This window comes from Oryctolagus cuniculus, chromosome 17, assembly GCF_051225735.1.
Source record: "Oryctolagus cuniculus isolate XC-2025 breed Fujian yellow rabbit chromosome 17, ASM5122573v1, whole genome shotgun sequence".
NCBI classification, from domain to species: Eukaryota; Metazoa; Chordata; class Mammalia; order Lagomorpha; family Leporidae; genus Oryctolagus; species Oryctolagus cuniculus.
Window position 1 is genome coordinate 34482047 of NC_142883.1, and position 27145 is coordinate 34509191.

Below are 27145 nucleotides of genomic sequence, written 5' to 3' on the forward strand. Positions count from 1 at the left end.
CAAATAAAAGCTGGGGAAAATATTTGCTCAAATGCCAGGAAAATCATTAATTAATTTTTTGAATATATAAAAACTCCTACAAATTAATAATTTTTAAAAAGACCAACAACTCAATAGTAAAATGGGGAAATAATAGGAAGTGTTTAAACACACACACAAGAGTACAAACTAGTCATAAATACATGAGTAAAGCTCATTTCATTCAAGAGTGAATCAGAATTGTGTGTGATACAAGGTACAAGACCTCAAATTAAACAAAATAAAAGTTCATTTTTCCCCACCTGAAGACCTTGGAAGAAAGCAATCTAGAGCTGTCACAGGGATCTCACAGACATCAGGCTCCTTCTGTCTTACTGCACCATCTGTAACATACTACCTTGAGATCCAAGACAGCTGAGTGAGCTCCTGCATCATAGATTCATTTTAGGCATCAGAAAGAAAGGAGATTTCCCTGTAGTCACATGGAGAACTTACATTTCATTATAACATAGCTATATAATAGCATGCAGCCCTAAGGAAACCTGGGGAGCTTAGTCCTTTATCTGGATTACAGGATGTCTAGCTAAAAATCAGGTCTCCTATTACTAACAAAAAAGGCAAAAATGTATATGGGTAGACAATTGGTAGTCCCTGCCACATACACAAAACAGATTCAAAATAAACCTCAATAGGTGGGGCCAGTGTTGTGACACAGCAAGTTAAGCCGCTGCTTGTAACATGGGCATCCTGCAATTCCCAGCTGCTCAGCTTCTAATTCAGCTCCCTGCTAACGCCCGTGGGAAGGCAGCAGATGACTGCCCAAGTACTTGGGGCCTTACCACCCACATGGGAGACAAGGGTGGACTTTCTGGCTCCTGGCTTCAGCCTGGCCAAGATCTATTTGTTGTGGTCACTCAAGGAGGGAACCAGTAAATGGCTGATCTCTCTCTCTCTCTGTTGCTCTTTCAAATCAGTTAATTTAAAAAAAAATTCAGTGAGTAACGTTTTAAGTTCAGACCAGCAAAACAAATAAACAAAAAAACAAAAAGTTTGGAGAAATTGGCACACTCTTACATTGTTGAGAAAATCATAAATTAGTAAAATATATATGAGTTATAATTAGGTAATGTCTATGAAAATTTGAAAAATATATCTCAATTGATCTAACAAAATTTTATACGTATATACAAAGTTATTTATTGCTGTGAGATATGAAAAAACCCACTAAATATCAAATAATATATTATTAAATAAATTATTATCTATTCATGCAATGGAATACTATATAACCCTTAAAAAGAATGAAGTAGTTCCATATGTACTAATAAGGTATGATCTTAAGAATACAAGAATAAATGAAACACAGAAATATATGCAGAATCATGTTTATAAGATGTTCCTATGTATGACTTCATATAAATATGTGTTTTGATCATACACAGAAAATGCTTAGTTGAGTGAACATACACATGTAAGTACTGATGTATCCATTAGTGCAAAGAATGCTATTGAAATGTTACTGGCTATCAGTCAGTAACCCAGTGGGAAACAAATAGCACACTCAAGATAATCTGAAGATAATTAGATGGAGGAATTATTTGTAAAAGCATGGACAGGATATAGAGAAATACAGCACCACCCCACATGGCAAGGCAGCTCTCACCACCCCAGGCCTGGCATGGCAAAAGGCTAGGGAGCGTATCAGAACCTGGAGATCCTGGAGTGCTCTCTGGCAGGAGCTGAAATCTCCCTTGAGCCAGTCGGCCTGCAGCATGCCTGACAAGACCCTTCTTCCCCTGCTCTGGTCTCCAGCTGCAAACCAGATGGCCAGGGAGTCCTGCGTTGTGATCTGTGTAGTAAAGCCCAAGAAGGTGTGGGTTCTAACAAGGGTGGGTGGAGGAGAAAAGAGAAAATGATTCACCCCAAAACACAACAAATTGCTAACATTGTTTGCCTTTAGTGATGGACAGTGTATAGCGGGGGTCAGGGTGGGAAGAGACTTGCTTTTTCACAGTACAGCCTTTTTCATCTTCTGGGTTTTGTGCCTTGCGTTAACAATATTAACTCATGCATCCCACATCAGAATGTCTGGGTTCAATATCTGGCTCTGGCTCCTGACTCTAGATTCCTGCTAATGTGGTCCCTGTGAGGCAGTAGTGATGGGTTAACTTGTAGTTGTGTCCCTGCCTCCAGCGTGGAAGATAGAAGACCTGGATTCAGTTCCCAGCTCCCAGCTTTGGCCCAGCCCTGATCTGGCTATTGCAGGCATTTGAGTGAACCAGAGGATGAGAAATAAGTAAATGTACAAGAAAATAATATGGCCGGCATCGTGGCTCAATAGGCTAATCCTCCGCCTGTGGCGCTGGCATCCCATGTTCTAGTCCCGGTTGGGGCGCCGGATTCTGTCCTGGTTGCTCCTCTTCCAGTCTAGCTCTATGCTGTGGCCCGGGAGTGCAGTGGAGGATGGCCCAAATGCTTGGGCCCTGCACCCCATGGGAGACCAGGAGAAGCACCTGGCTCCTGCCATCGGATCAGCGCAGTGCACCAGCCGCAGCGCGCCGGTTGCAGTGGCCACTAGGGGGTGAACCAATGGAAAAGGAAGACCTTTCTCTCTGTCTCTCTCTCTCACTGTCCACTCTGCCTGTCAAATAAATAAATAAAAAGAAAACAATAAAGGAATTAGTTGTGTGTGATACAAGGTATCACAAATTAATTAGCCAGTTGAGATTTTAGTTCTGGAAGTAAATTCATTGTTATTTTGAATTCCTGTAATTTTATAGCTTTCTTGTCAGCATTTTGCTGCTGGTGACTCTGCAGTGCTTTGAACAGACTTTAGAAAGAAAGCATTTAAAAGTATAGAATGTGCATTGTGTGTGTGTGTATAATGATTCTATAAACCTTCCCTTTTTTCCCTCACCCCTTCAAACTATTTTTTTAAAGATATTATTTATTTATTTGAAAAACAGAATTACAGTGTGAGAGAGAGATCTTTCATCCACTGGTTCACTCCCCAAACGACCACAGTGGCTGGGGTTGGGCTGGACCAAAGCCAGGAGCCTGAACTCCAACCAGGTCCTCCACGTGAGTAGCAGGGGCCCAAGTACTTGGGCTATCTGTCATATTTTAACCCTGAATCACCCATCCAAATTAATTGAGGAAGTTAATTGATATAAAACTACAGAATGAAGCCCATGTTATTTCATTCCCTAAGAATGTTTTAGAAGGCTGTGTCAACCAACTATTTTTATCTACAAGTGAGAGAATCACAATACAACTGATTGGTTTAAGCCCTTTTAACTGATTAAGTCTAGGTTATAGCTGGATCCAGAGACTCAAATGATATTGTCAGAATCCTGGCTCTGCTCCCTTGTTTTGGTTCTGCCTTCTTTTGTATAAGTTTCTTCTCATGGATTCTGTCCCAGTGGTAGGCACATGGTTGCTGGCAGCCTCAGATTGTTATTTTCATTTCAGAAGAGCGTCAGCAGAGGGAATTTGTCCTGGGTTCTGTAGCCAGCCCTTCAGCGGCTGTCCCACACCACTCATGTGGGCTGAGGGAGGGCAGAGATTGTTCTCCACAGGTGGGCTGACTCCTGCACTCTGCATTGCCCCAGCTCCATGTTAGGTTTGATGTCTCCCTGGCTCCTGGTTATGCAGGGCCAACAGAAGACATTGATGATGGACCCTGTGTTCTTTGTGTTGAATCATTTCTCCAACAACGGTTACGGTTGCCTCACTGGTCCTTGCTCCTACCTAAATACAAGGGTACACTTAAATTTATAAAATATATTTTCCATGAACTTTTGGAATACCCCTATAGACACAGATTTCAAATTTTTTTCCACCAAAGTAAGCTTATCCTTTAATTCCATCTGCTAAGATCTTTTGTAGTGTCCCTTCAGACATTCTTCTGGTTTCTTGAGTCTCTGGGTACAGCTGGCTCCAGACCTGTGGGTTTACCACCTCTGCTTTGTCTCTCCAGCCTCAGGGTGCTAGTGGCTTCCTGTTGTGAATCCCTGGCCTGCCTCACAGTCCCCTTCCATTGCATGAGTAATCAGTTTCCTTTATCATATTCCCCCTCTTCTAAATACTTCAAGTGATTTCTATTTTTTTGACTCACGCATTAAGTTAAAAAAAAAAAAAAACTCTAAATATCTACAGCAAACTCCCCTAAAGACCCTGTTCTCAGCCTTGTGTGCTTGGTCTGGAGAGAAGCTTTAGGGATTCTACCTTTGCTCATGGAATTTGTAGCTCAAGAGGAGCTAGCCGGGGCCGGCATTGTGGCCTAGCGGGAAAAGCTGCGACCTGCAATGCCAGCGGCATCGATATGAGTGCCAGTTCATGTCCAGGCTGCTTCACTTTCAACCCAGCTCACTGCTAATGATCGGGGAAAAACAGCAGAAGATAGACCAAGTATTTGGGCTCCTTCTACCCATATGGAAGACCTGGGTGAAGCTCCTGGCTCCTGACTTCTGCCTGGCCCAGCCCTGGCCATTGTAGCCATCAGGGGTGGTGAAGTAGTGGATGGAAGATCACTCTGTTTATCCCTCTCTCTCTGTAACTCTGATTTTCAAATAAAGTAAAACTCTTAAAAAAAAAAAAAAAAAAGAAGAAGAAGAAGAAGAAGAACTAGCCAAGGGAGGAAACGGCAAGTCATTTCATTTCTCTGGTGCTCAATTTCTGCATCTGTAAAATGCCATTTGTAGGGAGTAGATGAATGGTGACTTCCAAAAAGTCACATTTAAATTCCAATTCTAGGAATCTGTATACATTACCTTATTTGGGGAAAAAGGGTCTCTGCTAGTGTGGTTAAGTTAAGGATTTTGAGATGAAACCAAGGAAAGCTGACAGGTTTCAGAAGCTGGGAAAAGCAAGGAACGGCTTCTCCCCTAGAGCCTTGGGAGAAGCACAGCCCGGCAGACACCTTGATGTGGGACTCTGAGCCTCCAGCCCTGTGAGAAAATAAATTTGGATCATTTAAAACCTTTGTTAGAGGGCCGGCGCCGTGGCTCAATAGGCTAATCCTCCACCTTGCGGCGCCGGCACACCGGGTTCTAGTCCCGGTTGGGGCGCCGGATTCTGTCCCGGTTGCCCCTCTTCCAGGCCAGCTCTCTGCTATGGCCAGGGAGTGCAGTGGAGGATGGCCCAGGTGCTTGGGCCCTGCACCCCATGGGAGACCAGGAAAAAGCACCTGGCTCCTGGCTCCTGCCAGGATCAGCGCGGTGCGCCGGCTGCAGCGGCGGCCATTGGAGGGTGAACCAGCGGCAAAGGAAGACCTTTCTCTCTCTGTCTCTCTCTCTCACTGTCCACTCTGCCTGTCAAAAAAAAAAAAAAAAAAAAAAAAACCTTTGTTAGGGCAGCCGTGGGGTCATGGTGTTCCTTTCCTGGGGCTGCTGTAGTCACCACCGCCTGGGTGAGCGCCTTAACCCCTCTCTCCCCCTTCTCTGCTCTTCTGTTATAAATGTGACCAAGCCCTCCACCATATCCCCCTATTTCATGTACTCTGGGTGGTTTTATTGTTTTATTGTCTCACAGTTGAGGTGAGAAGTATGAGAGGCAGGCAGGCCTGTCCCTTTTGGCTAGCAGATGGCCACCTTCCTGCTGTGTCCTCACCCGGTCTGTTCTCTCTGCATACCTACATGTCCTCCTATTATAAGAACTCCAGGTTGATTGGATTGGAACCCACCCCAATGGCCTCATTTCAGAGGCCCTGTATTTCCCATACAGTCACATTCTGAGGTGCTGAAGACTAAGACTTCAGGAGAGGAATGCTGGGGCACACAATTCAGCCCTCGCCAGCCCAGGTCCCAGCCCCTCGGCCTCTCCATGGGTTCCTAAAACATGCAGTGTTCTTGAGTGCAGTGGGTATTCTTCCCAGAAGGGAACTCTTCCGCTAGTCCCCTCCCCTGCTAAGTCTCAATTCAACCTGGAGGTCATGGCTGAAAATCTCCAAGCCTCCAGCTGTTCATGCTCAGGGCACACTTCATTGCTCTTAGGGAGGTTTTGTTTATTCTCTTTTGATTATGGTTGTGCATGTTTAATGTCTCACTGGAGTGTCAGCTCCATGATGTAATAATGGACAGGGCTCACTTTATACCCTCAGTGGCTGGCATATAAACTCATACAAAACAAATATATATACATAAGGCAGTTTCAAAAATTAGTGGAAAATGAAATTAAAATATATTTTAATATTTAATATTTAAATATGTGTTGGTGGAAGTTTCCACCAACATCTTGAAGTCTCCTTGTATATAAATGAACAAATGAAATGAAGAAACCCAGGGTCATTAAATGAGGAAGTATTATAAAGCACGTAGTACAAGGGGGAAGCATTCAATCTATGGTAGCTCTAATGTTGATAACTCTCAACCAGAAGAACCAAATTCACCTGTTAGTCACTTGCCAAATGTATTGTTTTCTTCCAGACTGTCTCAAGAAATTCTTCCTGTTCAAACTGTGGTCACATGTGTCTCAGGAGTGGTAAACTTATACAAGTGCCTGCCCCTGCGCTAACCAAGCCTGGAGAATGCCAAGCTATACTTCCTACCACACTGCCACAGCCAGCGGGCCACCCTCTGCCCCCGCCCCCACCTCCTCCCCCGCCCCCGCCTCCTCCTCCCCCGCCCCTCCCACCTCCTCCGATCCCCCTGGCACCTTTGCTGTTCAGAAAATCTGATCGCACTAAAGCACTTCAGGTAGGACACTACCTAGTACGGGTGTGTTCGGGTCTGTGTGTACTCAGGAGTAAAGCTCATTGATCTTTTAGGGCTGAGGGCTTGATCAGGAAGACTACATTGTGTTCTGATGCCATGGCTTACTAGTGTTAATTGTTTTGTTTTTAAAACTCAGTACTTGTGAATTTACAAATGTTGGATTTAGGAATAATGAAAGTGATTTTTAACCCTTTCTGTCGCTCTGCCTTTCAAACCAATAAAATAAATAATTTTTAAAGGTGGGAGGCAGTGGGTGTTTGGCCTGTTGGTTAAGACACTGGTTAAGACACCCATATCCGAGTGCCTAAGTTCAAGTCCCGATTCAACCTTCCAAATAATGCACACCTTATTAGGCAGCAGGTCATAGCTCAAGTACTTGGGTCCCTGCTACCCACGTGGGACACACAGATGGGGTTCCAGGCTCCTGGCTTTGGCCTGACCTAGCCCTATCTGTTGTTGGCAATTGGGGAATAAACCAGCAGACGGAAGATCTCTGTGTTTCTCTCTCTCTCTCTCTCTCTGTTTCTCTCTTTGTGTCGACATTTCAAATTAATAATAATAAAAGAATGAAAAATGAAACAAAAACATTAAAATAGATATGTTAAATCTAGAGCTACTATTCTATTTGCCCTAGTCCATATCTCTCGGACTATACATTCATCTCTCTACATAATTCAAGCAACACTTTGTTTCAATCCGAATAACTCCTCCAATTCCTGTCTTACTAGAAGATGCATTATTGCAGAGAGCTAGCCCATCTCTTAGTTACTATGACATTTTGATGAATTTTTTTCAATAAGCTTAATATTCATGGGTACTGAAATAGGATCATTCTTGGTTTAGTGGAATTTGATAGGTTCCTAACGTAAATTACAGTTAGACCTTAACTCCTGAGTTTTTAAAAATTAGATTTACATTTGTATTTTACTAGATGTCTTGGTTGCAATTTTAATTCTCACCTCTCCATGTGTCTTAAGTCAGGACCATTAAAAAAAGATAGACCCATGCAGATCACAGTTAAAGATCTACTGAATGTGAAATTAAAGAAGACACCAAGTTTTGATGAAAGAAGGAAGGTAAGTTGTCATTGACCATATACATGGTGTTTCTGCTTTTAACTTGGATGCCCCTTTATGGAAAATAAATGTGGGGTCAGCATTGTGGCACAGTGGTTTACCACTGCTTGCAATGGCAGCATCCCATATCAAAGTGCCAGTTTGAGTCCTGGCTGCTCAGCTTCTGATACAGCTTCCTGCTAATGCACCTTGGAAGGCAGTCATGATGGCCCGAGTACTTGGACCCATGCTACCCATGTGGGAGACCAGGATAGAATTCTTGGCTTCTGGCTTCTACTTGGCTGTTGTGGCCATTCGGAGAATGAACTATCAGATGGAAAATCCTCTCTCTCTCTCTCTCCATTTCAAATAAATAAATACATTTTTATACATATATCTTAAAAAAAATATAAGCTTAAGCCTGTGAATAGAAGTCACCAAATTAAGTATTGACGTTTTATTTTAGTAAAGTTTTTTTTTATCTCCTCAACAAAATAGGGCTACCCCAAAATTATTTAATTAGATAATGTTATCTACCAACTATTACTCCTAAGAGGTAGAGATATTCTTTGAAACTGTGGACTAAAAATTGATTAGAGTAGTGGATCTATCTTACACAAACTTAGCACTCAACTGTTTACTGTTTCATCATGTTTAGATTTTGAGCTTATATTTTAAAATGTGTTTTTAATAATATCTTATTTTATGATTAAAGCTTGAACCATCACCAAAGTCACGGAACCCACTAGTCACTGTCTCTGACCTGCAGCGTGTTACCCTGAAACCTAACTCCAAAGTCTTGTCATCTCGAGTCACAAATGTCCTGATGTAAGGAACTGCACAGTGTTATGCTCTCCTGCTACTTAAATGGTTTTTTGCCTATTTCTAACTTTAAAAATTATATGTTCTCCCTGTTGAAAAACCAAAATCTACAGAAAATCTTAAAGAAGAAAACCAGAAGCATCTAAACCATCCTACCAGTGGAGACAGCCATGTTGTTTATCATTATAGTCTTTCCTTGACATATACCCACTCATCTGCATTTCAAAGAGCTGTTTGTTGTAAGACACATTATTGAATTCATAATGGATTCTGGAAGAAAAAGAAACATGTCCAAGAATTTTTTTAATAGCCTGACTTCAAAAATAAAATAGGAAAATTAGTGTGTCTTGGAATCCAGGAAATAAGGGTGTGTGTGTGTGTGTGTACATGTGCTTGCAACAGTATATTATAGATATAGAAACAGTTATAGTTTTTCCCTCTTACTATGTCATAAACTTTCCCTGTCTTATTAAAAATTAACTTAAAGTATCACTTTTATTTCTTTAATACATACAGTTCAATATATATAAATTTCATAAATTAGACTCATCTGAGAGATTTAGGTTATTTCTTTTACTCTTCAATGAACATCTCTATCTATCATCTGTGTTTATGGCTGAGGTTTTTTTTTTTAATAGGGTGGATTCTTATGCATATAATTACTAGCTCAAGAACTTTCACTTATTAGAATGGTTATATCATCTTACGCTCCCATCAGAATCTACTGCTATTTTTTAATGTAACAAATGGAGCTACTCTTTAGGAAGTTGCCTATAATAATGACTGCTTTGCTTAAGAAATAAACTGATAGAAATGGTAAATTCTAATTTTTAGATCTTCATTTTTTTAATATGTTTTTATATTTTTCTTTTATCAGAACTCCTGGTAAGAGCCAGCTTGATCTACGGAAACTGCTTAGAAAAGTCAATGTAGAGAGGTAACATGCACTCTCTGGGTTTATTTTCTAAGTCCATTTGAAAGGCTGGCATAAAACATAACCCTTAATCTTTTCATCACTTTGCAGGAGTCCAGGTGGAACTCCTCTTACCAATAAAGAAAATATGGACACAGGAACTGGACTGACTCCAGTAATGACCCGGGCCTTGAGGAGAAAATTTCAGGTAAACTTTTAGGAAAAAAAAATGGGCCAGCGCCACGGCTCACTAGGCTAATCCTCCGCCTTGCGGCGCCAGCACACCGGGTTCTAGTCCCGGTCGGGGCTCTGGATTCTGTCCTGGTTGCCCCTCTTCCAGGCCAGCTCTCTGCTGTGGCCAGGGAGTGCAGTGGAGGATGGCCCAAGTGCTTGGGCCCTGCACCCCATGGGAGACCAGGAAAAGCACCTGGCTCCTGCCATCAGATCAGCGCGGTGCGCCAGCCAGAGCGCTGGCCGCGGCGGCCATTGGAGGGTGAACCAACGGCAAAGGAAGACCTTTCTCTCTGTCTCTCTCTCTCACTGTCCATTCTGCATGTCAAAAAAATAAAAAAATAAAAATAAAAAAGGGCTTCTTTTCTAGAGCTCTAATTTTTGTATCTTCATTTATATATATATATGTATATATATATATGTATATATATATATATAATTTGTATAACTTTTTTCTGTAAACCAGCTTTCTTAATAATGTGTAAATAGTGCCTTATGTTTTGCAAAGCAACTTCATATTTAGGTTTCATAGGATCCTATCAGATAGTAGCTAGGATTATCATCTCTACTCCCTATCTACAAATATCTGATTTTATTAATTCCTTTAATAAGTATTTAGTAAGTTCTTCCTGTGTGCCAGGCATTGTGCTATAGTGCGAGGTACATAGTGGTAAGCAAAAGACATACCTACTGTCTTGAAGCTTTCATTCTAGTGGATAAAACAGACATATAATCAAATAATCCCGTATTTATATGATTTTATACTGCTGTAAGTGCTGTGAAAGGAAGGAAAAAGATTGTGTAGAAGCTCAAAGAGGAACTTGATCTGGTCTGGTTGACCCAGGAAGATTCCCTTAGGAAGTGGTGATGCTTAAGGTGAGAGGTGAAGCATGAAAGGGTGAATAGATTTATCTATGAGCCAACCATAAATGTCAGGGAGGAGGGAATTTTAGGCAAAGGTATAGCTTATGCCAGAGTCCTGGGCAAGGAGGATTGTGGCCCATCCAAAGAACTGAAAAGTGACCCACGTGGCTGTAACATAGAGAGCCCGAGAGTAGTGAAAGATGGGGATGGGGATGGAGATGGAGATGGAGATAGGAGTCAGCCCACACAGGCTTGACTTCACACACCTTTCCTCTTTGCCACCTGCATATATGACTCACACACCAAAATTCAGGAGATGGCTGGCCCTGGGGTGCTTCTTCCAAACGTATTTGCCTTAGTCGTCTTCCTGATCACCTCTATCATCAGACCTGTGAGGAGCAGCCCATCTTCTACCACCTTTCCAGAGTGCTGGGACACAGAGCTGCTGACCTCTTTGGCCTTGAACCTCATGTTTCCTTCTTCCTCTGCAGCAGAAACATACCACAGACTGACATTCTGACATCCCAGTGCTGTTTTCTCTTTATTCACTCCTTAAGAATCAGTACCTGGCCGGTGCCGCGGCTCAATAGGCTAATCCTCCGCCTAGCGGCGCCGGCACACCGGGTTCTAGTCCCGGTCGGGGCTCCGGATTCTGTCCCGGTTGCCCCTCTTCCAGGCCAGCTCTCTGCTGTGGCCAGGGAGTGCAGTGGAGGATGGCCCAAGTGCTTGGGCCCTGCACCCCATGGGAGACCAGGAGAAGCACCTGGCTCCTGCCTTTGGATCAGCGCAGTGCGCCGGCAGCAGCATAGCCAGCCGTGGCAGCCATTGGAGAGTGAACCAACGGCAAAGGAAGACCTTTCTGTCTCTCTCACTGTCCACTCTGCCTGTCAAAAAAAAAAGAATCAGTACCTTTTGGGGGACAGCTTGGTCTCCCTCTTGCCAGTCAGCTTGGCTCTCCTGTGCCCTGCATGGCTTTCTATGGAGGGATCTCCAAGTTCCTCTCTACGAGCACTCAGTAGAAGTCTACCCAGTCACATTCCTCAGTGACACAAAGTTGTGAAGGGCGGGGCAGAGGGGACCAGTCCTCACTAAAGGGCTTAGGTCCTTCTTAGGTCCCTGTTGAACTATAGGATGCTTGTTGTCCCTACCCTACTCCATATCTAGTACCGTGATGTGGAATCTATGGATGCTGTGTTCCCCGAAACCCACATCCAGGGAACATGTCTAGGAAAAGTTGTTAGATGTAGGATGGCTTCTCCCACCCTGCTCTTAGGCTTCCTGTCTCCTTTAAGTCTGAAGCAGTAGTGTCAGTTGGGTTTTGTATTTGACTATAGGTACAGAAATCTGACTACAGTGGCTTAATCAAATTGAGACATGTTCTTCTTCCCTAAATATTCCTTTGGGAAATAGGAAGTCCACAATGAATACAACAGCTTTACCACATCATCACTGCTCTTTCATCCTTAATGTGTGGGTTTTGTCTTCATGCTTCAGAATGGCTCTACTTCCTGAAGACTCAAGTACACATTGCAGACAAGAGGAAAAAAGCAAAAGTCAAATAATATGTTAGAAGCTCTATCAAAAAATGTGTAATTATGTCACAGAAGATGGGGAAAAGTGTGTGTGTGTGTGTGTGTGTAAGATTTATTTATTTACTTTTATTTTATTTTTTTGATAGGCAGAGTTAGACAGTAAGAGAGAGAGACAGAGAGAAAGGTCTTCCTTTTTCCGTTGGTTCACCCCCCAGGTGGCTGCTATGGCAGGTGCGTTGCACCAATCCGAAGCCAGAAGCCAGGTGCTTCCTCCTGGTCTCCCATGGGGGTGCAGAGCCCGAGGACCTGGGCCATCCTCTACTGCCCTCCCGGGCCACAGCAGAGAGCCAGACTGGAAGAGGAGCAACCAGGACAGAATCCGGCGCCCCAACCGGAACTAGAACCCGGGGTGCCGGTGCTGCAGGTGGAGGATTAGCCTAGTGAGCCATGGCGCTGGCCAAGATTTATTTATTTGAAAGGCAGAGCTACAAAGCAGGGTCAGGGGGAGAAATAAAGAGAGAGAGACATTGGTCTTCTATCCTGTGGTTCACTCCCAAATGTCCACAGCAGCCAGGGCTGGGCCAGGCTGAAGTCTGGAGCCAGGAGCTTCCTGTGCATCTCCCACATGGGTGGCAGGGGCCCAAGCACTTGGGTCATCCTCCACTGTTTTTCCCAAGCCATTAGCAGATTGTTGGGTCAGAAACAGAGCAGCTGGGACTTGAACCAATGCCCATATGGGATGCCAGCACTGCAGGTAGTGGCTTTACTGCTACACCACAATACCAGTCCCAGAAAAGTAGTTTTTAAAAATTGTATGTGACTGGGAAGTATCACTATGTTCCTAAATCTGTATATATGAAATTTGTATACCTTAAATTATAAAAAGGTTTATTTTTAAAAAATGTATGTGATTCTGCTCTCTAAAAAATGTACAGTCTGTTAATGAGGAAGAAGGAGAATTGTGCTGAGCACAGGAACATAATTCACATTCTGACTGGGACTTCTTTTTTTTCATAGCTGGCTCACCCTAGAAGCCCAACTCAAACTCTGCAGCTTTCTCCAAGCAGCTTTGATGAACAAACTGAGGCCAACTCTGCCTGACTCCATGTAATATAATCCATAAGCTGTACGGAGAAAATCACCTGAATCCATTTTCTGTGTAGGAGGGTATATGTAAATATATCATTCCATTGGAAGAATTCGAGTATGTATGGAACACACACACACACTCTGGTGTAAAAGTGTGTATTTGGTTGGATATTCTCTAGTTATGCATTGTCAGTAAAAGAACCAGATGAGAAAACACAGTCTTTCATCTTGGAATTACCCAATGTAAGTTAAAGAGGTTGTTCAAATTAGCTAGATAACTCTAGTTTGTACTGTACAGGTGCAGTCACGACATTAAGAAAATAGCCTGTCTCCTATTCATCCTGGATATTCTAGGGTAATTGAAAAAATAAGTATTTTAGCCTATAAGGCTTACGCATTCATTTCTACACATTTGAAAAGGTCCTCTATGTTTTATTTATATAGTTGTTCTGTAAACAATTAAGAGGTAAGACCATATACAATCCAAAAGAATTTGACACAAAAGGCCCAATGTCACCTTCAAAATTAGAATGCACTGGAAGTGGATGGCCAGGGCCTGATTGCCTGCTGCTTGCTAAGGGTGTAGCCTGTGTGATCGAGATAAGCTGGGCTTTATGCCTTTGGCTAAAGATTTGCTACATCCATCCTTGAAGGAGGAAAGGAAAAAAACATAAAAGAAATGACTTGTTCAAAGTCCAAATCCTTATTTTATGGGTGTAAAGTGCTCAGGTTGCCAAAAGATTACTACGATTTTCAGACGTGCTCACACAGAGGTTCTTTGTGTAGGTTGTGCAACAGTGTTGTGGCAGCCTACAAGGAGGAAAGGCCAGACTCACAGAAGGGTGTTGCTCCGGAAGAAAGCAACATTAATCGTCCATACAACTTCCCTAATCTGTGTTTCCTCCTAGAAAACTTTAGCCTAAGTTCAATAATTCTAGCATATCTATCAATATAAAGTAATTGTGTTTGATTTTGTAGGGTGTACAATAATGATCTCCTATTTTTGGTGTCAGTTTTCAACAACATTTTGATTATGGACAAAAAAATTAAAGATCATTTCTAGCACCTTAGGTAGGTAGTTTTATCCAGCTACTGAAGTCTAAGATATTCCTCACTTTTGTACCTGCTGTCCACATTCAGCTAAATGAAAACGTCCAGAAGCCGTCAGCATGAGCCTTCTGTTTTCCACAATGCATTGCCAAGGATTGTCTGAAGTCTGTAGCAGCTTCCCTGTCCTCACCAGTCTGTGTGTTCCATCATCGCAGTAATGCATTGGATTCTTTCCTGCCAGTCAAGGGTTGCCAGATTTAGCCAATAAGAATACAAGAATTAAATGTGAACTTCAGAGAAGCCACAGATAACTTTTAAGTCTAAATGTGTCCCATTAAACAAAAAAAATTACTGTATGTCCTACATATTATATGGCACATATTTATACTTAAGCAATTATTTATTGTTCACATTTAACTGGACATTCTGTGTTTCACATAGCAGCCTTATCAGTCAGTCCCCTACAAAGTTACCAAAGCTTCCTGAAAGCCAGATGTGTCTACCTAGCAGTGGACAATAATACTGTGACCTCTGCCAGGATCCTCATCACATATGGACCAAGTATCTGGAGGGAAAACTCATCGTAGTGAGTGGGACTGAAGGCACAGGATTTGCTGGGATGTGATATCCTCTGCAGTCAAGGAAAGGACAGCAGCTTCTGACTGGTGGGATTCAAAGGGTTCAGATCTTTACTGAACTTCCTAATCTAACAGGAAACAGCTACACACATGAGGTCCTTGAAATAGCCTCAGGTCTGCATTTCTAATAAATGCCTATAATTCCACAGAAAAATATTGCATTGAGATGCCAAATAGAGTGTTGTTAGAAAGTCACCAGGCTAGATCGCAGACCTAGGGACAGTGTCTAGCACCTAAGAGGCAGGCCAGTTTATAAGACCCTTAGTTAACGTTTACAACATTCATGGATGAAAATTAAATCCTGAAGTTGATAGGTATCAGTTTCTTGTAAAGTTGTTTCTTTTTGAAACCTGCTAGCTACACTTATATTTTGTGGGATTAAAGGGAATGGTCACTGAGAATAAGGCAACTCAGTATTTATAATTTTTATGGTATACTTATAATGTTCATAATCTCAATAAACAACCATGTACTGTTATCAATTTAATCTAAATGTTTTGACCATTCTTGTGGGATAGAGATTTGTAAGAAAAGTGCTATAGAATTCATATCGATAAACAGCTGCTACTGCCCTTATGCCAGTATTAAAATGTGTTCTACTCTGTATGTTTTTCTAATTTTTATGAGAGATTTTATTTTGTAACCATATGAGTGCCCTGTAAATGCTGTGGCTTCGTTAAACTCTTGTGCCTCATCCCCCCAATGTTTATTTTGGGTCTGAATGACAACCAGAGAATGTAAGCAGCCAAGGTGCATCTGATTCTGTTTTTAAATAAAGATTAAGAAAACTTGATTTTTCTTTTTTAACACTTTTACTAGAAATGTAACACACCTATAAAGTGCATAAAACATAAAAATTAACAAATTATAAAGCAAGCACTTGTGTAACCACCAAGAAATAGACATCAAACACCTTCAGAAGCTTTGCCTGTCTCCCTCCCCTTTTACAATCCCTTTTCTAAGTAACCACTGACCTCCATGTTTCAGTATTTCCTTGCTTTTACCTGCTAAGTATGCTTCCCTAAATGTCATGTTTTATTTAAAAATTTATTTAAATTTGTTTTCATTTTATTAGAGAGACAAAGACAGATATCTCCTTGCAGGGGCTGGGGCTGGGCCAGGCTGAATTCAGGATATGGTAATCAATCTGTGTCTCCCACGTGGTGTTAGGGATCCTAACCTTCCAGGGTATACATTGGCAGGAAGGTAGAATTGGAAGTGGAGCTGAGACTTGAACTTGGCATTCCAATATGGGTTGCAAGCATCCAGAGCACAGTCAAAAGCCTGTCCCTATTTTGCTTGCTTTTCGATTATATATATAAATAGAGCCTTGTAGTATAGATTCTTTTGTTTCTCATTTCTTTCTATCAGTATTTTTTTTTACCAGAAAATAAACACCAACTTTATTGATATAATAGCAATAGAAAGGCTTTTCAGTTTCTCAGAAGAAAACTAACATGGAACCAGCACTACCTGGCAGGCACTGCAAGATGAAATGTCCACAGTTACAGTTGTGAGAGCGTCCACCACCTGCTCAGGGGTCATCATGGACATTTGCCTTTAGAGCTGCTGCAAGCCCAGGCTTTTCACTGTGGGTAGCTTGATGGTCAGTGCTTCAAACAGGAGGCTGAAATGGTATCAGTCCTGTGTAGAAGCTCTCGGGGCAGACGGAATACATCAGTGTGGGGACAAATCCTTCTTTCTTGATTTCATAGTCAATTTTTCCCTCATACAGTCTGCCAGAAGGCATGAAGAACCCTGTCTGTCTCTGCCCCACACCTGAGCAAGGTGGCGGCATGCTAGCAGGCATTCTGCTGGGGCTCTGAGCTGTGCTCCCTTCTGATGGGGTTGTAGGTGTCTTTTTTGGCAGCTGCAGCAGCTTGATGGGGGAGGAAGGAGCCACCCACCAATCACCTCTTCTTAAAGCTGTATTTTTTGCATTCATAGATGAGATCTGTCTTAGAGCTCCCCAAATTGACAATCTTGGGGCAACCATCTCTATCCTTCTCCTGGATGGTGCCCTCCTTGCAGTAGTAGGCATTGGAGACTCCGAGGCCTCACAGATCACTCAGCGCCCCTGGTGAGAGCCGTAGTTGCACTGTCACGGATGTGCACCAGGGTGCACAGATGCACACAGGCGTCACATTTCTAACAGTCTTCCAATGGCTACGCCAGCCTGCTTGTGGCAAAAGATCAAGTCCAAATGATGTTGACAATCAGTATGTCTTTGTAAGATTCAACTACATTGAGGCCAGCGCTGTGGCATAGTGGGTGAAGCCGCCGCCTGCAGTGCTGGCATCCCATGTGGGCGCTGGTTCGGGTCCTGGCTGCTCTGCTTCCTATCCAGCTCTCTGCTGTGTCCCGGGTAAGCAGTAGAGGATGGCCTGGGTCCTTGGGCCCCTGCACCCACATGGGAGGCCTGGAAGAGGCTCCTGGCTCCTGGCTTCAGATCAGCGCAGTTCCAGCTGTTGCAGCCAGTTGGGGAAAGAGCCGGTGGATTGAGGCCCTCTCTCTCTCTCTGCCTCTCCTTCTCTCTCTGTGTAACTCTGACTTTCAAATAAATAAAATGAATCTTAAAAAAATTAAAATAAAAAAATTCAACTATGTTACTCTGTAGTGCTATATACTATTTATTTTTGCTGTGAAAATGGCATGATTCACCCTATTGTTAATGAATTTTTATTGTTAATTTAATTAATTCATCCTATTGTCAATGAATATTAGAGTTTTTTTTTTTTTTTTTTTAATTTATTTGACAGAGAGAGACAGAGAGAAAGGTCTTCCTTCCGCTGGTTCACCCCCAAAATGGCTGCCATGGCCAGAACTACGCCGATCTGAAACCAGGAGCCAGGTACTTCTTCCTGGTCTCCAATGCGGGTACAGGTCCATCCTCCACTTCCTTCCTGGGCCACAGCAGAAAGCTGGACTGGAAGAGGAGCAACCGGAACTAGAACCCTAGTGAGCCATGGCGCTGGCCCGAATATTAGACTTGATTTCAGTTTTTGGCTGTTATGAACCATACACGTCTTTATGAACCTTCTTAAACAAGTACACATGACAAGAATCACTCTAGTGGCTTGCACTGTGGCAGAGCAGGTAAAGCCGCTGCCTGCAGTGCCAGCATCCCATATGGGTGCTGGTTTAGGTCTCTGCTATGGCCTGGGAAAGGAGCAGAAGATGGCCCAGTGGGCCCCTGAGTCCATGTGGGAGACCTGGAAGCAGCTCCTGGCTCCTGGCTTCAGATGGGGACAGCTCCGGCTGTTGCAGCCATTTGGGGAGTGAACCAGCAGATGGAAAATTCTCACTCTCTCTCTCTCTCTCTCTCTCTGCCTCTGCCTTTCAAATAAATAAATAAATAAATCTTTAAAAAGAAAAAAAGAATCACTCTAGTGTGTATGAGGGATTTTCAAAAGTTCATGGAAAATGTGCAGTTTTAATTTCATTTTTGTAGTAATTTTGAAACCTTCTGGTATTATGAAAAAAACTATGAAACTATGTGTGGACTTTAAAATTTCTTTTCACCAACCTTGTGCTTTTTTTGTTTGATGTTTTTAAGAAGCAGAGAGAGAGAGAGAGAGAGAGAGAGAGAGAGAGATTGATTCTGAGTGTTCTCAACCACTGATTCAGTCCCCAAACACTCATATAAGCATAAGGGGCTACAACCAGGAGCCAGGAATTCAATCCAGATTTCCCACATGGGTGGCAGGAGCCCAACCACTTTAGCCATCACCACTGTCTTCCGGTGCTTGTATTAGCAGGAAGTTGTGGGCAGAGCCAGGGGCTGGCATTGAACCCAGGCACTCCAATAAGGGATGCAGGCATCTTAACCATTAGGTCAAACACCTGCTCCTAAATGTATTACTTTGTCTATTCCTCTGTTTGTCTCTTCTCTTCTTCTATATACCCAAATCCAGCTTGGCTTTGGGAAATTCTATGTGTTAATCCAAATAAATTACATGGTGCTCCTCACTTTGTAGATTATTTGCTACGTTCAGTAGGTGACTTGGCTGATGAAAGATTATTTTTAAAATTTTTTAGCTCATAAATCCAGGAAAATTGTGTATCTGTTAATATATTAAGCACATACATTATACAAGTTTTTCAAGAAAAGAAAAAACAAAACCAAGAATCTTCAACTCTATCTTTTAAATAAATAAATAAATCTCTTTTATAAAATTAAAGCAAAAATACCAGTACTATGATTTAGGTCCCTACTCTTCCTTTGAAGATTAAATGAGGTAATTCTTTTAAAATTTTTATTCATTTATTTACTTTTATTTGAAATGGAGTTAGACAGAGAGATATATCTTCCATCCACTGATTTGCTCTTGAAATGACCACAAAATTTGGGGCTGGACCAGGTTGAAGCCAGGAACCAGGAACTCAATCCAAGTCTCTCACATAGGTGGCAGAGCCTTAAGTACTTGAGACATAGCCTTCATCTGCTGACTCCCAGAGTGTATATTAGCAGAAAGCTGGATTGGAAACAGAGCCAGGACTTGAATCCTGGGACTCCAATATGAGATGCAGGTGTCCAAAACAGCATCATAACCAGTGTACCAGATGCCTCCTCCTAAATAAGCCAGTTCTTTTTTATTTTTTTTAAACGTTTATTTATTTATTTATTTGAAAGTCAGAGTTACACAGAGAGAGAATGAGAGGCAAAGAGGGAGAGATCTTCCATCTGCTGGTTCACTCCCCAATCGCCCGCAATGGCTGAAGCTGCAGCAATCTGAAACCAGGAGCCAGGAGCTTCTTCCTGGTCTCCCACGCAGGTGCAGGGGCCCAAAGACTTGGACCATCTTCTACTGCCTTCCCAGGCCATAGCAGAGAGCTGGATCGGAAGTGGAGCAGCGGCGCCCATATGGAATGCCAGTGATTCAGGCCAGGGCGTTAACCTGCTGCTGACATGACAACCAGTGGTTTAACCACTGAGTCAAACACTTGCCCCAGGGAAGGATGTTTTTGAATTATTGCAAATTGAAGAAAGTTTTCATTGTAGAAAAATTAGAATGTGGAGATACAAAATAAAAGGATGTTCACACTAAAATCTGCACGTGGATGCTTGTAGCAGCTTTAATCATGATTGTCCAAGCTTGTAAGCAACCAAGAATAGATAATAAATTATAATGTGTACATACAATGAATCATTTTTAGCATGAAAAAGCATTGAGTTATCAAATCATAGACAACGAAGAAGCTTAAACTCATATTACCAAGTGAAAGAGGCCAATTTGAAAAGGCTACATTCTGTATGATTCCAACTGTAGGACATTCTAGGAAAAACAAAACCGTAGATAGTAAAAAGCTTAGTGGTTGCCAGAGGTTGGGGGAATGAGAGGAGGGATGAGTAGGTGGAACAAAGAGGATTTTCAGGACAGTGAAACTTCTATATGACACTGTAATGATAGATATGTCATTACACATTTTTTGTAGAATATATAAAATTAAAAAAATATAAAAGCAGGCCAGCGCCACGGCTCAATAGGCTAATCTTTCACCTAGCGGCGCCGGCACACCGGGTTCTAGTCCTGGTCGGGGCGCCAGATTCTGTCCCGGTTGCCCTTCTTCCAGCCAGCTCTCTGCTGTGGTCCGGGAAGGCAGTGGAGGATGGCCCAAGTGCTTGGGCCCTGCACCCCATGGGAGACCAGGAGAAACACCTGGCTCCTGGCTTTGGATCAGTGTGGTGCTCTGGCGGCGGTGGCCATTGGAGGGTGAACCAACAGCAAAGGAAGACCTTTCTCTCTGTCTCTCTCACTGTCCACTCTGCCTGTCAAAAAAAAAAATATATATATATATATATATAAAAGCAAATATTAATGCAAACTATAGTGATAGTGATGTATCAGTGTAGATTCATCCATTGTAACAAAATTCTTACTCAGCAGGGAGGCTGCAAGTGTGTGGGCAGGAGGTATACTGGAACTCTGTATTTTTTTTTTAAGATTTACTTATTTTTATTTGAAAGAGTTACACAGAGAGAGGAGAGGCAGAGAGAAAGAGAGGTCTTCCCTCCGATGGTTCACTCCCCAACTGGCTGCATTGGCCGGAGCTGCGCCGATCCAAAGCCAGGAACCAGGAGCTTGGTCTGGGTCTCCCACGCGAAAACTGAATCAGAAGTGCAGCAGCCAGGTCTCAAACTGGCACCCATATAGGGGGCTGGCGCTTCAGGCCAGGGCATTAACCTTCTGGGCCACAGCGCTGGCCCCAGAACTCTGTACTTTCTACTCTGTTTTTGTAAACCTAAAAGTGCTCTAAAAAAGAAAGTTAATTAAAAATTAAGATTATAAAAAAGAGGAGTAAAACTATATAAACAAATCCTCCCACATTTAAATATTCTGGTATATACTTTTTGTAGCTTGATAAAAAAATTTTTTTAAGCTTGTACTCCACATACTTTTCCAAAATAGGTATCTTCCATTGATATAAGTGAATTACATTTCTTCAGAGAGGGCAGGAGAGGGAAATCTGTTCACGTTTCTTTGCAGGATGTTTCTAGAAAGGTGTTTCTCAAAATGTACAGCTTAAATTGAGCACCTCTTCTGTAGTTAGAAGAATCCGTTGACAATTTTATTTTTTGCAATTTTTATATTTCTTTGAAACGCGAAGTGTTTCCGATCGCCTTTAAATTTAAAGTTAATTTACTTTTATTTATACGAGAGGAAGAAAGGGAGAAACCTCCCATCTCTGGTTCACTCCTCAAAAGCCCACAACGCTGGCAGCCAGAAACTCAATCCACGAGAACGGCAGGGACCCAGGTACTTGAGCCATCACCGCAGCCTCCCAGGGTGCGCCTAAGCAGAAAGTTGGAGCCAGGCGCCCCCCGCTGGAGCCGGAGTCTGGAATGGGAGCGGGTTGTCCCAAGCAGCGTTTTCACCACTAGGCAAAATGCACCCCCGCCAACTTTCTTTTCGATACGGAAACTTAAACCAACTGTGGTGTAGGACTACGGCAAGCCTTGTCATAAACCTAGTGCGGGAAGAGCGGGAGGCGGAACCAAAATGAGAGGAAAGCAAAAGCTGAAGAAGCGGAGGAGGGATTTCAAAAATGCACAAAAGTCGGTTGGGTTTACTGGGAGGACCGGAAGGACTCGAGAGGAGGCTTACACCATGGCGGGTCCTGTCAGCTTACGGGAGCTTCTAATGGGAGCTTCAGCTTGGACGAGCTCAGAAAGTCCCGGAGAGTCCCCTACAGAGGGCGGAGCGAGCGCGGCTGGCGGACCGGAGCCCCCTTGGCGAGAGGATGAGATCTGCGTGGTGGGAATCTTCGGAAAGACGGCTCTGCGCCTGAATTCTGAGAAGTTCTCTCTTGTGAACACCGTGTGCGACCGGCAGGTCTTTCCCCTCTTTCGCCAGCAGGATCCTGGGGATCCAGGGCCCGGAATCAAGAGCGAGACTGGCACGGCTGGGGAGGCTGGTGGAGCCGGGGACCCTGGGGCTGCCGCCGGGGACCCCGTTCGGGGCGGTGCCTCTGCCGCGGAAGGTAGCCGAACCGATCCAGGTTCCCAGGACTACAGCCTTCTGCAGGCCTATTACAACCAAGAAAGCAAAGTTCTCTATCTTCTTCTCACTTCCATCTGTGACAATTCACAGCTTCTGCGAGCTTGTCGGGCCCTTCAGAGCGGGGAAGCTGGAGGTGGCCTCTCTTTACCTCATGCGGAAACGCACGAGTTCTGGAAGCATCAGGAGAAGCTGCAGTGCCTCAGTCTCCTTTACCTTTTCTCCGTCTGTCACATTCTGCTCCTGGTCCATCCCACTTGTTCCTTTGACATCACTTATGATCGAGTGTTCAGAGCCCTGGATGGACTGAGACAGAAAGTACTGCCTCTCCTCAAAACAGCCATTAAAGATTGTCCGGTGGGCAAAGACTGGAAGCTTAATTGCCGACCTTGCCCACCAAGGCTCCTTTTCCTCTTTCAACTCAATGGCGCCCTCAAGGTGGAACCCCCTCGGAACCAAGACCCAGCTCATCCAGACAAGCCCAAGAAACATTCTCCCAAAAGGAGACTGCAGCATGCCCTGGAGGATCAAATCTATAGAATCTTCCGGAAGAGTCGTGTCTTGACTAATCAGAGTATCAACTGTCTCTTTACTGTGCCTGCCAACCAAGCTTTTGTGTACATTGTCCCCGGAAGCCAGGAAGAGGACCCAGTAGGCATGTTGCTGGACCAACTTAGGAGTCACTGTACTGTTAAGGACGCGGAGTCTTTGCTGGTGCCTGCACCCCTTTCTGGGCCCAGGCGATACCAGGTGATGAGACAGCACAACCGACAGCAACTTTCCTTCCATATTGACAGCAGCAGTTCGAGTTCTTCAGGCCAGCTAGTGGATTTCACTCTCCGGGAATTCCTATGGCAGCATGTGGAGCTAGTCTTAAGCAAGAAGGGCTTTGATGACAGCGTGGGCAGGAACCCACAGCCTTCCCATTTTGAACTTCCCACTTACCAGAAGTGGGTCTCAGCAGCTTCAAAACTGTATGAAGTAGCTATTGATGGGAAAGAGGAGGACTTGGGTTCACCCACTGGGGAGCTAACATCTAAGATTTTAAGCAGTATTAAAGTCTTGGAAGGGTTTTTGGATATTGACACAAAATTCTCAGAAAACCGATGCCAAAAAGCTTTACCCATGGCCCATAGTGCTTACCAGTCAAATTTGCCTCATAATTACACAATGACTGTTCATAAGAATCAGCTTGCCCAGGCTCTTCGAGTGTACAGTCAACATGCTAGAGGTCCAGCCTTTCACAAGTATGCCATGCAGTTACATGAGGACTGCTACAAATTTTGGAGCAATGGCCATCAGCTCTGTGAGGAGAGGAGTTTAACTGATCAACACTGTGTACATAAATTTCACTCATTACCTAAATCAGGTAGCCAAAATTTTTTCAGCATTTTGAAATCACAAGTTTGAACTGTTTTTTTATTATTTTAGGGTAATTTGTTCATCATGTATTTTTAAAAGAGCCCTACAAAAATATAGCTGCATCAATTGTAGGTTTTCTTTTCTGCTCTAAAAGAAAATACCAGCTATACAACTTGCTTATTTTCTTATATTTAAAGAAAAAACACTAGTGATTTGGTAAAGTTTTAGAAATTTTATATTAATTGTTTTGGAGAATTTTTTTAAACTCAAATGAACACAGTGAAGTGTAAGGTCACCGTGATGATGGTTGCAGGAGGAAAAATTTACTTAGAAATCTGAAGCTTTAGATTAAAATATAAATTATTTATTTTCACTCCTTTCTTTTGTTACTTGTATTCAGTCAAGGTTTTGTGTGTGTTTCCTATTATTTCCAAAGAACTACTTGGAGGATTTTTAGAATTCAGTGTTGTTAGAATTGCAAAGTAGATCTGATTCTGCATTGTGTTTGTGAAATTAATAGTGACTTATATTTTCCAGGAGAAAAACCAGAGGCTGACAGAAATCCTCCTGTGCTGTATCACAACAGTCGGGCTCGATCCACTGGTGCCTGTAACTGTGGCAGGAAACAAGCACCTCGAGATGATCCCTTTGATATCAAGGCAGCTAACTATGACTTTTATCAGGTAGAGACTGAGTTTTTTCTACTTCTTTCTTTTCTTGCTAAATATCATCTGAGTAAAAGCACATAATTTTCAGAAGCAGAATACCTAGAAGAGTAAATGCAGCTACAGTGTGATATATAAAGAAGAGTGAGTTCTTTTTATGTACTTATTTGCTTCCATGATGATTGTTGGTGAAGAATGTGTTACTTTTGATTAAAAAAAAGTTTACAGAGCTCTTTTTTTCCCCCCCTCTGTAGCTTCTGGAAGAAAAATGTTGTGGAAAATTGGATCATATCAATTTCCCAGTATTTGAACCAAGTACTCCAGATCCTGCTCCTGCCAAAAATGAATCCTCTCCTGCCCCTCCAGATTCAGATGCTGATAAACTTAAGGAAAAAGAACCTCAAACCCAAGGAGAGAGCACAAGCCTAAGTCTAGCTTTGAGTCTGGGCCAGTCCACAGATAGCTTAGGTACCTATCCAGCTGATCCGCAAGCAGGAGGAGACAATCCAGAAGTTCATGGTCAAGGAGAAGTGAAAACTGAGAAGAGGCCAAACTTGGTTGATCGACAAGCATCCACAGTTGAGTATCTTCCAGGCATGCTACATTCAAATTGCCCTAAAGGTCTCCTACCCAAATTCTCCAGCTGGTCTTTGGTTAAACTAGGTCCTGCCAAATCGTATAACTTTCATACAGGTTTGGACCAACAGGGCTTCATTCCAGGAACAAACTATCTTATGCCTTGGGACATTGTCATCAGGACTAGAGCTGAAGAAGAAGGAGACTTAGACACAAATTCTTGGCCTGCTCCAAATAAAGCTATTCCTGGAAAGAGAAGTGCAGTTGTAATGGGAAGAGGAAGACGGCGAGACGACATAGCTCGAGCTTTTGTGGGCTTTGAGTATGAAGATTCTCGAGGTCGGAGGTTCATGTGCTCAGGACCTGACAAAGTAATGAAAGTAATGGGAAGTGGACCCAAGGAATCAGCTTTGAAAGCCCTAAACAGTGATATGCCCTTATATATTCTGTCATCATCTCAGGGTAGAGGGCTCAAACCACATTATGCTCAACTTATGAGGCTTTTTGTAGTGGTTCCTGATGCTCCTTTGCAGATAATACTAATGCCTCAGGTAAGAACATGACTTTGTTCCCAAACAAAATACTGATACTTGTTTTGAAAAAGTACATGATGATATCAGAACTATTTATTTCATTAAATTTTAAATTTAAATGTCTTTTTAAACCTAATACTGTGTTTCTTAAAAAAATGAATTGTAGGAGGCTGATGTTATGGTGCAGCAGGTTAAACTGCCACTTGGGATTCCTGCATCTCATATTGGGGTGCTGGTTTGAGTTTCAGCTACTTGTGATCCAGCTTCCTTCTAATGTGCCTGGGAAGGCAGTAGATAATGGTCCAAGGACTTGGGGCCCTGCCACCCCCGTGAGAGAATTGGATGGAGTTCTGGGTTCCTGATTTTGACTTTGGCTTCAACTCTGGCTATTGTGGTTATTTGGGGGAGTGAACTAGTGTATGGAAGATTCTCTCTCTCATTCTTCCTTTCAACTAAATAAACAAGTATTTTTAAAATGGTGGGTATTTTGATCAGTTTGCATAGTTTGTTTCAGATGTTTGAGGTTAAAAATCTAAAAAAAAAACAAGATAACACCTGACTAAAGAATCTAATACTGGGTATGATTAGAAATAGTGTACTCATATCTGCTTAGTTTTCTATGCTTTTTGAACTTATTTGTTTGAACATTTATCTTTCAGGTTTTTTTTTTTTTTGTCTTACTGAGAAATGTAAGAATAATTATATTACCTGTGTTTTTCAGGTTCAGCCAGGCCCACCACCATGTCCAGTATTCTATCCAGAAAAACAAGAAATCACTCTCCCACCTGATGGCCTTTGGGTTTTGAGATTTCCTTATGCATATGTGACTGAGAGAGGACCTTGTTTCCCTCCCAAGGAAAATGTACAGTTAATGAGCTACAAGGTGCTCCGTGGGGTTCTTAAAGCAGTAACACAGTAAGAGTTTTCCAGCTAGTCTAATCTTAAGGTTGAGCTGATTTCTGTTGTGGGTTGGGGATTTTTTTAGTATATGTATTCTGTGTTTTCCTAAACCCAAAAATGTGTTTTGGTTACAGGAGTTCAGTATTTGGACAATAATTGTTCTATTATTTGATGGTATCATTGATATTTATTGTAAATAGGACTACAACTTCAAAATAAAGATTGGTTGTTCTAGAAAAAGAGAAATGAATATATGGTTAATACCTCTTTTTTCTTGTTTTTGTTTCACTGTACGTAATAAAACATGTGGTTTTTTTTTAATCATAAATTAATGTTGTATAACCATGTTGGGCCCAAACTGTTTTGACTAAAATGATGTTATAGCTGGGATTTTTTTCTTAAGATGCTGCTCCCTGAAATTATCTTCAAAACAGAATGGTCCATTAGGTTATCTGGTAATGAAACAAGGACTAATTTGACTTAATTGCAGAAAAGAAATGAACAAACAAAAAACTAGATGTTTTGCTCACAATTCTGGTACTTTAGATTGTTTTGTTCTTAGTATTTCATTCTTGAACTGTTGAGACACCACATCTTAAATGAATGCCAGCTGAACTTAAAACTTTTTAATCCAAGATATTAATCCTTTATTCTTGAATAACTCTTCTACTGTGAAGCAATTTACTAGGTATTACAAATCAGTCTATAGTAACTTTTTCTAGCA

At 42.4% G+C, this 27145-nt stretch overlaps 2 protein-coding genes and 2 pseudogenes across 5 annotated transcripts in view; 3 read left to right on the top strand and 1 right to left on the bottom strand.

The window, feature by feature from the left end:
* PRR11 (proline rich 11) overlaps window positions 1-14083 on the top strand; it is a 29020-nt gene extending 14937 nt beyond the window's left edge. For all 4 annotated transcript variants that reach the window (XM_008271203.5, XM_008271202.5, XM_089317296.1 and 1 more), the window contains 6 exons: window positions 6405-6674; window positions 7670-7768; window positions 8463-8575; window positions 9447-9506; window positions 9594-9690; window positions 13127-14083. In XM_008271203.5, the coding sequence (XP_008269425.3) occupies window positions 6405-6674; window positions 7670-7768; window positions 8463-8575; window positions 9447-9506; window positions 9594-9690; window positions 13127-13210 (723 nt within the window). In that variant the 3' untranslated portion in view covers window positions 13211-14083. The remainder of the gene's footprint in view (window positions 1-6404; window positions 6675-7669; window positions 7769-8462; window positions 8576-9446; window positions 9507-9593; window positions 9691-13126) is intronic.
* LOC138846147 (small ribosomal subunit protein eS27-like pseudogene) lies at window positions 13813-14068 on the top strand (annotated as a pseudogene).
* A 2699-nt stretch (window positions 14084-16782) lies between the features above and the next one.
* On the bottom strand, window positions 16783-21997 carry LOC108178499 (PHD finger-like domain-containing protein 5A pseudogene; annotated as a pseudogene).
* SMG8 (SMG8 nonsense mediated mRNA decay factor) lies at window positions 21910-26661 on the top strand. Its single transcript, XM_002719260.6, has 4 exons — window positions 21910-23754; window positions 24285-24430; window positions 24667-25539; window positions 26243-26661. Exons 1-4 carry the CDS (start codon window positions 21996-21998, stop codon window positions 26438-26440), a joined length of 2976 nt encoding a protein of 991 aa, XP_002719306.1. The 5' UTR covers window positions 21910-21995; the 3' UTR covers window positions 26441-26661.
* Window positions 26662-27145: the final 484 nt, after the last annotated feature.